This window comes from Hylaeus volcanicus, chromosome 6 (genome assembly GCF_026283585.1).
Source record: "Hylaeus volcanicus isolate JK05 chromosome 6, UHH_iyHylVolc1.0_haploid, whole genome shotgun sequence".
Taxonomy (NCBI): Eukaryota; Metazoa; Arthropoda; class Insecta; order Hymenoptera; family Colletidae; genus Hylaeus; species Hylaeus volcanicus.
The window spans coordinates 5,255,875-5,269,399 of NC_071981.1; the positions used below are offsets into that span (position 1 = coordinate 5,255,875).

The following is a 13,525-nucleotide window of genomic DNA, read 5'->3' on the forward strand; positions in this document are numbered from 1 at the left end:
GAAAGAAGCCTGGTTGGGAATGTCGTCATTAGTAAATGAGAAACCGCCGAACTTTCAAGCCAGCCGCGAAATCTCCCAACGAAGAGTCAAGATTCGCGTTCCAGACGCAATGGGAACCACTTCAGACCGTTTGAAGTACGCGTCAGTACGTTTAATACAGTTTTTCAGTCGCTGCTGGGCCACGATTGTAGGAAAGTTCCAGAGAAATGAAAAATTTTAACCGATTCCCGGACCGCCTCGAAATTGAACATTTTCGTCGGTTATAAACTGGCCCCGGCTCACTTGGGGAAATGTAAAACAGTCGTAAAAATGTACATAGCAAAATGAAAAAGTTTATCCAATATTTATTCTTCCAATATTTGCTTAGGCGATATACAGGGTGACCCAAAACTCGGGGAGGAGGCGGAAATGGGGGGTAGCTGAGACGATTCTGAACAACAATTTCCTTTGCAAAAATGTCGGATGGGGCTTCGTTAAGGAGATATTAAGCGAAAACCCCGACCAATCAGAGCGCGCGTAGACCGTTGGAGCGGCCGCGGTAGCGTAGGCTACGCGCTGGCGGCCGCGCTTGCACGCGAACAAGTGACTCGACGTGCATCGAAGCATCGACCTAGCGCGTAGCCTTCGCTACCGCGGCCGCTCCAACGGTCTACGCGCGCTCTGATTGGTCGGGGTTTTCGCTTAATATCTCCTTAACGAAGCCCCATCCGACATTTTTGCAAAGGAAATTGTTGTTCAGAATCGTCTCAGCTACCCCCCATTTCCGGCTCCTCCCCGAGTTTTGGGACACCCTGTATAATTTTCAAAATTTATGTGGACTTGCTCAAATAAGATTAAGCTTTATTTGCTGGGAGAAGTTGGAAGCTTTGATTTAAACAAAATAAAAAAGATCATAATTGGATACTTAATGGACTATCGATCGTCTATCATGCTCCCATGGCCAGCGCCCTTCGATCACGGTTGCTTTCCGCATAATGCACTTTCCAATCGCCAGAATGTATCGTTGTGTAATTATAAGACCGAATTATAAAGCGATTCACGTGCGCGCAGCGATAATATTGAAAATTTCGTTTAATTAACGACGCTCGACATACGCGAGCGCGTATTGCCTAACCGATGAACAGAAAATAATGAGTTACCTTCCAGCGAACCACTAGTTCATTTACCTACGATCCAGCGTTATATTGGATACGTTGCACGTAACATTTAATTATCCAGAAGTTCAAGGTGATCTTTCTTAGCATTGCACGATTAAATAACAAAACACCAATGAGAAATCGATTTGATTTTTCAACACTGAAATATTCGATCACCTATTTTACACAGTAGCTAGGAAAATGTTCATCCCTGACAAGTGTTGTTCCAACGCTATCCCAACGTTTAAACTTGCGTGCATGTTTACCATACTTTACCATTTTATAATTAGAGAAGAAATTCCGATTTCTGAGCGCAACGTTTACCCAATGAATGTAACGGTTCAAATTTTGGTCACAGAGCTCGTTTGCAGTGGAATCGGCGCGGAATTCGATGTATAGTATTTTTGCATGAACTGAAATGGTTGTGTTCATTGCGTTGCGGGAAAAGAGGCCACGTCCCATCGAAACAGTCACAGTTTCTGGTATGTGTAGAATCGAACGTTTTCTATTTTCCGACTCTCTTCTCTATTCGCGCTTTTATCGTGCATCTCCGTTCTCTTTCTGTGGTACAAGCACTGTGCTTGTTGAAGTCACGTCCTAGTATGGTAATACAAAAATAAAACGCCCCCCGTACACGTGTGCCTGGACTCTACAACTGTTTTTCTTTTTTTATAGTTGTAGCATCTACGGGTATACAAATTGTAACTCTGACTGCGGTACTGTCTACCATGACTCGAGTGCTGTCCGAACATCTGAAATTATTCGTTTATTTCCAAACGATTTAACGTCTTTTCTCACGAGTGGTTTTGACAAATCGATAATATTTCAATATTGGAGATGCCGGTTCACCTCATATTTGCATTCCAGAGAGCCCACCATTGACTCTTAATCGTTTGCATCGATTCAACGGTGACGAAGTCGGTGCCGCGTTTCTTCTGCAGCCACAGTTGAAATTACGAACGTGGCATAGTGGTCTCAAAGGACACGTTTGCTGGAAAGTTGAGCGTTTTCAGGGTGTCCCACGATTAAAACAGGGGACAGTAATGTATGTCTAACACGACGGTGACTGGTGGGAGATACAGACGAGCCAGCTTCGTGCGTTGGGATCGCTGGAAATAGCCGGCTAACACGGGTTAATCGGATCTCATCCTGTTTGCGATTGGATTAAAGTAACTCGTTTAAGACCAGGTCGGTCTAACCTCGGCATTGATCCTGTCGCTTAACTCGGTTGCCTTCCACGATGTCGAATTTTCGTGCGGTCAACTGGATAACTTCGTCAACCGGCATGCTAGTGAATTGTTCACCTACCAGCGGTGATTCTGCTCGTCCAACCGATAACCACGATTTGTGCCCCGAAAGACGATGTCTTCGTCTCAAATTACGAATTAATTCGAATTTGCGCAATATTCTCTGGAAAGATTTTGATCGAGAAACTAGGTTTTTCCTAAGTTTGGAAAGAAACGTTGGCTGATTTTTCATAAAGCACTTCTGGGATTGCGATTGACGAAAGATTTTCCAGCGTGATTCTCCAGGAATAAAATTTTGCGGGATCCAATTCCCTCCGCGTGTTTCCCTCAGCCGGAGGATTTCCCAGTCGGAGAGCAACAAAACGTGTTATAAATCGCAGCAACTTCAACGGAAGCGGGTCAGGAGGAGCGTTTCTCCCTGTCGCGGTGAAATTAGGCCAGGACCTATTTTGGGGTCTCTAACCTAGGAGCGTGGAATAAAAGAATCGTCTGTCCAGTGGCGTAGAATCGAGCTGGCGCGCGAGGGCCATTAATAAATTGCTTCCGTTCAATTATAGACTGTGATAAGTCGATCCGTCTACAGGTAGTCGCCTGGTTCGTCGCTGAGGAAATTGAGCGACGCTTGCACACACCGCCGCTCACATGGTTCGTGCACCTCTGTGTGTGCATGCACACCAACTTGGGCGGCGGAAAATTGAAAAGTTAGCCCCGACCGAGATTGACTCGCCGACACGACCGTTGCTTGTAGCTGGCCTGTTTCTGGTCCGCGTTAAATTCGAGCAAACTCGCTTCGCGAGGCTCTCCTGCGGGGAATTTGACAATATCTCTGTTCCTTGTTGCTTGAGGAAGTTCTACGCGGACCTGAGGCACCGACATTTTTGGGATTAGATATCGTGCGTTGCTGCACGGACATCAAAGGTTCAAAGAAATATCGTAGAAAGAAAATCTTGCAAGTACCGAGGTCATTATCATCGGTAGTTTTGATGCCTGTGGAAGACATTTTTGCCAACAAGTACCAACTTTTTCATTTTATCCAGCAATATCAATCATCGAAAATGTGTTTTGGGGAAACTGGACAGAAACGCCTTGGAACAGCGTCGAGGAAAGTGTGCTGAGGTAAGAGGGAGAGAATCGCGAGCCGTGAAGTGGCTCACGATCGGCTTTTCGGCTTGCTATGACTTTTTTGACGGATGGCGGAGAAGGGGCCGAAATAAAAATAGAAAGAAAAAGAGGAAATTGGAGGGAAAGGGCGGAAAGGTCGGCACGGAATTTCCATCCAAGGCTTTTCTGTGGCTTCGATTCCCATTGGCCAACTGTGAGACAGCATTTTCCCTTTTCCCTCGAGAGACTCTTTTCCATCGTCTCTTATTCGTTACGTTTTTCAGTACCTCCTCTCCCCTGGCTCCCTTTCGCCACCAGGCTGATCTGCCCGCCAAACTTTCGTGGAAACTTTCCCATCCCAACTTCTGCTCCTTTTCGGGTGTGCTACTTAGATTGTAACCCTCTGTTAAATCCCTGCCCGTGCGTCCATCTTAGGTCTAACATCGTGTACGTTGCGCGAATCAATTCCAAAGGGAGGGTTCTCAAATATACGTAATTTTCCCTTCAGAAAGATCGAGTCATTATACCTTAAAAAAATATTTCTTGAAATTCTAATTTTTTGTTGAATCTGAGATATTCGATATTTAAATAAAATCATCGACCTTGATAAGCTTAACATTCTCGGTGCACCACGAAGGAAAACAGGCTTGCTATTTCAATTCCAAAACCAGCGTAAGAAAAAAGACAGCAGAGTGAAAAGGGAAACACTCGTGCAAAACGCCAGTCGGAGTAGCAGTTCTATTTACTTATTGGGGAGGGGAAAAAGCGGGGGAAAGAGTTTCCCAATGATCGTGGCCGATCCGATGAAGTGAAAAACTTAATGGTACGCGGCCAGCTGGTTTATTTACCCGTCTCCAGGATCGATGCCACGGAAAGAACGGTGAAGAATACTAAAAGGAGAAAGGCAAAACGAGGAAAAAGTTCACGTCGAGAGATGGCACTCGACGAATTAAATTATGTGTTCCTGCACCCTCTCCCTCCCCTTCTTCAGCCGTTTCACCACCGTTTCCGGATTCCCTCTGCCGTCTGGTTTCTCGAGGGTACGGAAAACACTGCCACCTCCGCTCCACGCGACTCAACTTGGTCTCGAAACTCGATAATGGGTGCTAATTAATTAATCGAACCAATGGAGTCTTCCATGTGTCCCCGGGGAACCCTGGATATCAGAGCTTAACCAACCCCTCTCCCCCGGCATGGAGCTCGCTTCCTGTAGCTTGGAAAATTATTTCACCACACATAATTTAGACGAGGAAACCCCTCCTTCAAGTTTGAACAAACTATTTTTTACAGAGACTTTCTTTTCTACGTAATATTCTATTTTTGTTTATGTACAGGATGGGTTAAGAAGGTGCCATTTTTCGTAGTTAAGTGCTAGCCAAGAACTGGAACAAATGTTTAATTGAATAAATTGAATCTATCCCCGACCAGTCTGCACTGCATTAATTATAATTATATTTGCATTAGAAGCTTTACATTTGAATGAAGCATCCCAGTGTGTTCATCGGTTTAAAACATTTTGTTGAAATAATAACTCTCGTGACCCTCGAATGATTTATTACAACCAGCTTCGTTCGCCAGAAACCATAATGCGTGGTATCAAGTTTTGTACATATGGGAACAACCGGGTGCGTAGGCTATTGTAGACTTATGGAAACACGAGTTTTAACTGAAACTCCGGTAATCCTCTTAGCCTCTGGGGTGTTTATTAATTTTTAGATAATATTTGAATCCCAATCGAACGTGGAAAACCGGGCAAATTCGTTGCAATGGAATTGAAACCTTCGAATTAATGCATTCGTCAATTAATTTTTTTCTTCAGCATTTTAGCAAGCATAAGCTGTATTAAAATTTATTTTCGAATTCAAGGCACCTGCAAGCATTTCAGAAATAATTAAAATTGATCTATAGCAATATTTTATTTCTGTTGACGATGGTAAATCAAGTAGTGGAAAATTCACTACTAGTTCCCACGTACCTGGCGCCACTATAAGCCGTAAACAATGGTTACGCTCAGTACATAAGCTGCGTCAAATTATCAAGGTATATATTTCTAAGATTCTACTGGCCTTCTTGGCTGACTGGCGAGGTGGGTGGTCTGTAGGAGCCCGGAGGATGAGAAACTCCACGCAGACACCCGTCCCCATTGCACCCTGGGGTCCGTATTAATGATATAATATTTCTTTGATTCGCCGTAGCTTCCACGTTAACAACCCCCTGGTCTTCCACCCCGAACACAGCCCTTCTTTGGAGCGTTTCTCGTTTAAACGGACTTCCAGACAAGAAAAAAAAAGAGAGATAAAATTGAAGGGGAACGAGAGAGGGGGTGACCGGAGGGGTGGACGAGTTCAAACGTAGTTCCAGGAAACCCGTTTCGCATCCCTTAGAGCTCGGATAAATTACATTCATGCTCTCTCCGCCCCCGTCATCTCCTCGAGCAAACAACCCCCAGGTCCTCGTTCGGATCGTCGACTGGAAGACGAGATCTTGAGAGTTTATTTAAATCAGAAATAACTCTCCTTACCTCCCCGCCATTAATTCAGCCTGGCTCACAGAGACGCGGCTGGACGCTTACCTTTTTCCATCAATCCTGGAAACGTCGACTCCCTGGATTATTACGAGAGCCTACTCTCCTTCGGTGGTTTTGGCGTTGTTTACCAGGAGTTTTCTTAGTCCATCTGTCTCATCCGTAGCTCGTTGATATACGCGGGACGTTGATCTTCCTCTTTTACACGGAGACCATTATCAGATCTCCGCAGGATCCTCTGTCAACGAAATTGATGGAGCGGATGATGTATACTTCGTGTTCTCGCTATGGCGGATTTCGGTGGTTGACGATTGGAAATTGGTTTAGGTTTCACCTGAATATTTTTATCTGTGAATTGAGGATAGTGACCGCGCATTAATGTTAATCCAAATATTGGAAAAGAACTTCGATATCGAATTCTTGATACCACATGATAGGGATTAACGAGGATTTAACACATTATTGACCTAGCAGGGAATCGAATCCTGTAGTTCATTTTACTTCAAGAAGCAACCCCACTGGGGGGGTGAAAAATGTTCCCAGCTAGGAACTTTGGAAAGTATACCAAAGAAATATTGCTGCTTTCGAAACAGTTTCGTCCCAGTCGGAAGTCCTGTGAGGATTTCATCCGTGCGTGAATAAATTTTGATCGAGCGTCCAGAAAGGAGCTGCGGACAAGCGGGAAAACAGAGAAGAGATGGGAGAAGGCTTCCTCTTTTCCGCTCCTGGGCTCAAGGACAGAAGGAGCTTTTCTTCCTGATCCTTTGGGACGACCTGTCCTGTGAACTTCCGTCGCATTTGTATACGTTGCCCACGCGTGCGTCCATACACGTGTCTGGTATTTGCTATTTTTCCATTGTGCAGTTTTCTTACTGCGAGGATCAAACATTTACTCCTAAGAAGATCCGAGGATCGCTTCGAGCTATTTTTCTCTGTCATTCTGTAGTATTAAGCCTTTGGACTATAATTGCTTTCTTATATCATTCGCAGTCTAGTTGTGAACGTCGTATTTTAAAATTATTATAGTAAAATGTTAAGATAAATCAGGCGATTTATATACACATATAAAAATGTGATTAATCGAGGCAGTTTCTTTTTGTTATCAGCAGTTTAATATGGTCCCATCTGTTGATAATATTTTATGTAAACTTTAGCAAGTCGGCGTGACTGAGATTCCATGCAGTATGTAAATATTCGTCTGATAAATTGGGTAATTTTTCATGCATTCAATTTTAGACTGTGCAATTTTTTCTCTTGCTAGTTTATCTTCTCAAAAATTAAAATTTTAATTAAAAAACTGAATTGTGCCGAGGTCGTGGCAAAAATTAAAATATACAAGCCAGAACAGCAGAAGAGTTCAACGTATTGGTACAAAGCAATTTCTAATCTTCTTACTGCATTTCTTAATTCTACCCTTTACTCTAGTGACTGATTCCACTTGTTAATTTTTGTTTAACCCTACTTTATACAAAATCGAATAACATACTAGAGTCGATGGATTCCATCATAGAATCGAAATCGCACGCCTCGAATGTCTCAGAAAACACTTGTTCGACGTGTAAACATACCAGCAACACGTGAATGTATCAGAGATGAGTAAACTTCCCCCGCGGATGAAAATTCCGAGTAAATAGAAAATAAATAACTTTACACATCCCCTATTTGTTCAGCAAAAATTATAATCTGAATCATGAATTGAAGCGATACTTTGCGTTGAACAAATAAATGTTCATCTAAATAATTGTTGAACGGTGTACACGTTGCAGATAAATTAGAATACGGTGCTTTCATTATAATTACAAATTAAACCGTCACGTGTTGTCGGTCCTCGTTCTACAGATTCACTTATTCTTCGGGTATTACTACGATATAACTACGAATCGAACTCCTAACATTCCATTAACGAGATAGCAAACATTCTCTGTCGCGAATCCTCTAGAAATGGTACTGGTCGATGATTCGGTTGTGTTGGAGAGGTAGGTGTACGCACACCCACAGCGGGCACGCGTGGGTTTTGCGCCTGTGGGGTTGTTTACGGCGTGGCACGGGAATTCGATCCAATAACGTCTTTATGGCCGTCGTAAGGTGAATGCGGCAGCTCCTGTGCTACCAGGACGAGAAGATTGCGGTGGGGTAAGGGCAGACCGTGGGAGGAGGTAAGGGAGGGCTACGTGTGGTAATCCAGGATCACGATTCGGTTGGGTATACCTTCTGAACTCGGCGGGACCTTAAGATCAAGGAAACGGCTTTTTACACGCGACCGTGTCGATCACCATGTACATATCTGCATTTTCCTGCACTCGTCGACGCCTGGGGGTGTTAGCATCCAACTTCGCACCCTCTGGCTGTTGCGGGGACGATTAAGAGTGCATCCTGAATCATTAATATGGATAAGAATCCAAAACGGGACGACTCCGTGTGATGGGTAACGCAAGGGTAACAACCGTGCCGTTAAATATTAATGACGAGTCGGAGGAACTGGGCGTAGAGACGGCGAAAGAAATACAAGCGATGATACAATGTGTACTTGAAATAGACATGTCGAATCTGGACATTTCACATTATAATTCTATAATTCATAACTTTTATCTTGTATGAATGAATTCAATGTTCGTGACAATTTCAGTGATGTATTTATTCCATTGGTATAGTATTCTGACGTATCACGGCATTCATTCTCATGTGTCTGGCCACGTCTAAAATGTAGTCCTGAACGCTTCTAAATTATTCCTTGGAACACCTTGTACCTATACACGTAACCATATCCACAAAATAATAATCGCCCCAATGCCACCCCGTCACGGTGATTTACGGGGCCATAAACGCGGCCTCTACCCTTGTAATGGGGTTGGTTACCGCGAGGGGTATCCACGCCACTACGATTATCGTCATGCCACCCATTCTTTCGGTGATTGTATAGTTTCAAGGTGAGCATCGTTGCCTTTTGAAAACTTTTCCTTCGCGTAGAAAATCGTGACAGGCTAATATTCGCGTGATGCTACGATACTACACATTTCGGTGCGTTTTTTTTTTTTTCCTAATACTTTGAGGAAATTTATTACGCGGAAAATTATGGAAAATGTATACAAACACGAGGTTATCCTCGTGGTGCTTATAAAATGCCTTAGTGGCAAATTGGCGACTTAATCGCATCGTGTATCTAAAAAGTAGAGAAGCGACGTCCATGTGACAAACTCGAGCAATGTTAAGCGAGCCCAGTCCCAGCTGAGCGCACCCATTGCACGACGTTCAGTATGAACACCAGTTTCATCCGAGCTGCACCTCGTCGTCTCTCCATATCTCTCACGACTCGTTCCTCCTTTTTCCGCGATCCATTCCAATCGTCGGCTGAGAGGAAACGCTGCATCTGCATCGTGCCTCTGATCCACTCCTCCCCCTCCTCTCCTTCCTATCTCTCCCCTTGCGCGCCATATTTCTTTTTTCAGTTCGAATCAATATTGCTTAAAGGTACGTCGCGCATCGTGGAACGAGTGGAAGACGATTTCGCGGATCTCATATTTACGAATTCAATGGCGTATTATCCGATCCTCCAGAGATACAGGCAACAGAACCGATCGGGGGTGGCGGAACAGGGGTTGGGAGAGGGGGTGGTAACAAAAGGTTTCGAATTATCGAGGGAAGCTGTGCCACAAAGAAAACGACAGAGAACGAAGGGGTTGAATACTTAAGGCGGTCGAAAAGGAATTTAATAAAGAAAATTTGCCCTTACCGAGACTTTTGACAAAAGATCCTCAACGCAATGTCGGGATTATTTTATTATTACATTCTACCGCCATCGGGATCGTCCTGGAAAATGCCGCTTCATTCGAAACACAGTCCAAGCGTCCGTACAACATCACCGGTCGACTTTACGACGTGGAAGTAACGTTAGAATATTTTTCAGTGCCTCGATTGCACGAACAGATTATTTTTACGACAACACACGTTTAAGTAGAGGTTTTAGGGTATTAGAATTGAAGTTCAGCAATCGAGTAGAAGAAAAAGCAATCCCGCGCGGTGTAAAAACGCGGATCAGAAAGGTCTTCATTAGTTCCAGGCTCGAAATTTTGACAAGAGAGAACGGCGGAAAAACGCGCAGTTTGTTTGTGGAAATCGAGTTTGACGGGGACGAACGATCATTCATTCGCATTTCCATAGGGGGTCATCATTCTGCAGAGCGAGTTGTGCTACCTTGCGTACACATATACATGTACACACGCCTGTGGTTGGTTGAAATCCACGCAGGCCGGAAAATTTGCAGGTGACGTAGGCGTGCAAACGCGAAAACGCACACAGAAGCGCGAATAATGTCGTGGCTGGACGAACCGTTCTGAATTTAACGGCGTTAACTCCGTTTCCAGCGCTAATGACGCATAGAGCCGTGCAATTGGGTTTTCCTCCGAATGGAGGGAAATTCTCTGCGTGGATTTCTACCGAGGATACGGTGTCCTTATGTCAACCCCACGCGTTACGGGCGGACAGGGTTCGGGGGAAATCGACGAATGACCGACCCATTGTTTGACGATTAAACTCACACTGTGAGATGAAAATGATCTATTCAAGCGACGATTCGCCACTGAAACAAGGAAAACGAAGCTCTTCTCTTTCGAGAAAATCCAAACCGTACGTCGGAGATAAAACTTGTATTAATCATTCTCATCCCTGGAATGCTACATTTCATTTTTAATATACATCAATCTCATCAGTTATGAATAGACCGCGGATTTTATGCATTTATGGCTTACGGTAGTGTGAAAAATATTATTTCACCAGTTTGCAAAACTTTTCATCAGAAGAAAAAGAGTCGGTCGATCAAATAGTTAAAGTTTTTTAATTATGTAACGGCTCTTGACGGGTTCGTTTCTTTCACCGTGCGCCTGGTACTCGGTATGTTTACATGTCGGACGTTAAGAATATTGCAGGAGTTTGACGTGAAACTGGGGAACAGCAGCCTTCCGCCAGGCAGAATACGCAGAAATTCAATTATGGAGATAATTCTGTATTAATATTTGGATTCGTTGGAAGTCCAGGCGCCGAGGAAGCTCCGTATCCTCGTTTAGTTATCAAAAACTGTCGGACGTCTCCAAAGTTACGCTCGCTTAAATTGAACTCGCTGGCTTGGAGCTAATTTTTGTCAAGTTAAAGAGGAAATATTAAGGGGTAGAAATGTAATCATCCGAGAGTTGAAATTTCAGTTGGAAGCTCTTTCAATTTTAAAATGTGTACCGCGTTTCGCAGACAGTTGCTAATTTAAAAATTTAATTTCTTCTTCCTCGAAGATAAATAAACGATGTTGAATGTAATGTACATTCTGAGAATCAGAGATTTCAGTTGGGAACTCTTTCCAATCGGCATCTTTTCTGTTGCAGGCGTTCTTGGAAATGGCGGATGAGAGTGCTGCGGTAATGATGGTGAACTACTATGCCTCTTGCATCGCACAGCTCCGTGGCAGAGCAGTCTACGTCCAGTTTAGCAATCATCGGGAGCTCAAGACGGATCAGACGCATACCAACAATGCGGTGAGTAGACCAATGAAATAAAAGAAATTGTTTCATAGATTGTTTTGTCGGTACACGTTTCTCGATACTAAACAAGTGCTTTCCTGCCAAAATAAAACTCGGAATATTTCAACAGGGCGAGTAAACAGTGCAAAGATCGAAAAGAGAACGGGCGTCGGTGTGCCCGTGGTAACGCATTCAACAATATTTTTTCAGTGAAATTAGTATTAAAAAGGAGAGAGTGGGATAGAGAGAAACGACGGAACTCGGCGGGTGTAGTTCCTTATAACTAAGGGAGCCGTGTTTCTACGTCCGTCTACCGGTTGAATATATGAAAACCAACCGACGCAGTAATTTTCAGCAGAGATTAAAGAAAGCAGAGGCTCTCTCTCTTTGGATCCGCGCGAATCCCGGGGTTCGCTCTTCCATATTCAGTTGTTGCGGAGCAGTTCGCGCAATTACTTTTTAACGAGTGGCTCGCTGTGCCCTTAATATTTTCATAATTTCGACCCCGTGGAGACCGAGCGTTTCTTTCTATGCGGAACACGCTTACAAAACGCGGGAACTTTCTTTGGTTCCGTCGCGAACCGCTGAATTCCGGACGACATTCCCTAGACGGACCTAATTCATTCGATTAGGCAACTTGGTTTCGTGTAAACAGACGAAACGGAAGTATCGAAGGATATTTGGCACGATAAACACGCACACCAACCGTTATAAAATGGGAAAATTAGTCGATTGACTGTTGAGTTTGTACAGCGTGAGTCACGAGAAACACGTAAATGTCTCTTATTAGGATGAAGGAAAGGAATAAACGTATTATTAAACTTGGCCCATCACCGATGCGCTAACTCTCGCTGGAGAACTGTGAAAACCCTTTTAAGCTTTCAGGGATGTCGAGTCGATAAACAGTCGGGTCTGGAAACCGCATTATAATTATCGCGTTCATAACTTATGAACAACTCCCAGGGCGAGAGGGTCCATCTTCTCCGTGATCCTTGTCACTGCTCTATTCTCCGGTTAGGGTGACACTGTCCATCACGCGCGTTGTCTTTGCAGGTGTTTAGATGTCTCCCGCACGTGTCTCTGCGCTTGTCGCCCATCGCGCAACATGACACGTCTTAGTCACGGATGCCTCCTGTTCTATAGAACGATGAACGCAGACAATTTTCTCATAAACATCCCCTCCGGAGTTTCCAGCCTCGTCAATTATTTTATCGCCGAGTTTATACCATCAGCATTCGTTCAGAAATCATAATCTACCATCGAAATCTAGGCTTCCCGAATTAACGGTTTCTTTTATCCTAAAAATCTGTTAAATGTTAGTCTTTGTTACGGCTAAAATTTCTATTGTCTAAAACGTGAGTATGATTAGTATAGAGAGGAGAGTTCTAATCGATACTGGTCGTGGCATACGTAGTTTAAAAATGTAGCATGACTGAGATACGAAAGACAGGGGAATTAGTTCAGGGATGAAATACAGCGTCGATTTTCGCGACGATACCATCGATATTTATTAGTATTGTTTTTGCCACGGCGGATCGAAGCGCAAGAAATAAGCTCGGAAACTTTTTATGACAGTTTCCTCCCTGCTATAAAGTGGAGAGTGAAATTACTTATTAATTGCAAAACTTTCTGCGGCCGTGGTACACGCCAGAAAGGAATGGAGAAATACGAGCTTCTGGTATCTAGTTTTCTTTTCTTTTTTTTTCTTTTGTTTTTTTTAAACAATGAAAATAGTTTTAATCCACTTTGGCGGAAACTCCAGATACAATGGCTTTGTTTATCGAGTTTCATGAAACTCGAGAAAGTGGAAAAGTTCATAAAGGAACAGGATTCGCGAAAAGAGCATTGTTGCGTTATTATAGTAAAATTTTACTACCCAATTTTATTCGAATATTTCATTCCATATTAAATATCAAATTAAAAATTCAATTCTAAATTCAACCTAAAATTATGACTTACAATATTTTTGGGCATTTCAGCTTATTCTTCCATTGTACTCTTCCTTCTTCGTAC

The 13,525-nt window shown here is 43.5% G+C and overlaps 1 protein-coding gene across 8 annotated transcripts in view; it reads left to right on the plus strand.

Moving 5' to 3' along the window:
• Positions 1-13,525, plus strand: part of LOC128878620 (polypyrimidine tract-binding protein 2) — a 262,210-nt gene that overhangs the window by 201,960 nt on the left and 46,725 nt on the right. For all 8 annotated transcript variants that reach the window (XM_054126944.1, XM_054126939.1, XM_054126942.1 and 5 more), the window contains one exon: positions 11,378-11,527. In XM_054126944.1, the coding sequence (XP_053982919.1) occupies positions 11,378-11,527 (150 nt within the window). The remainder of the gene's footprint in view (positions 1-11,377; positions 11,528-13,525) is intronic.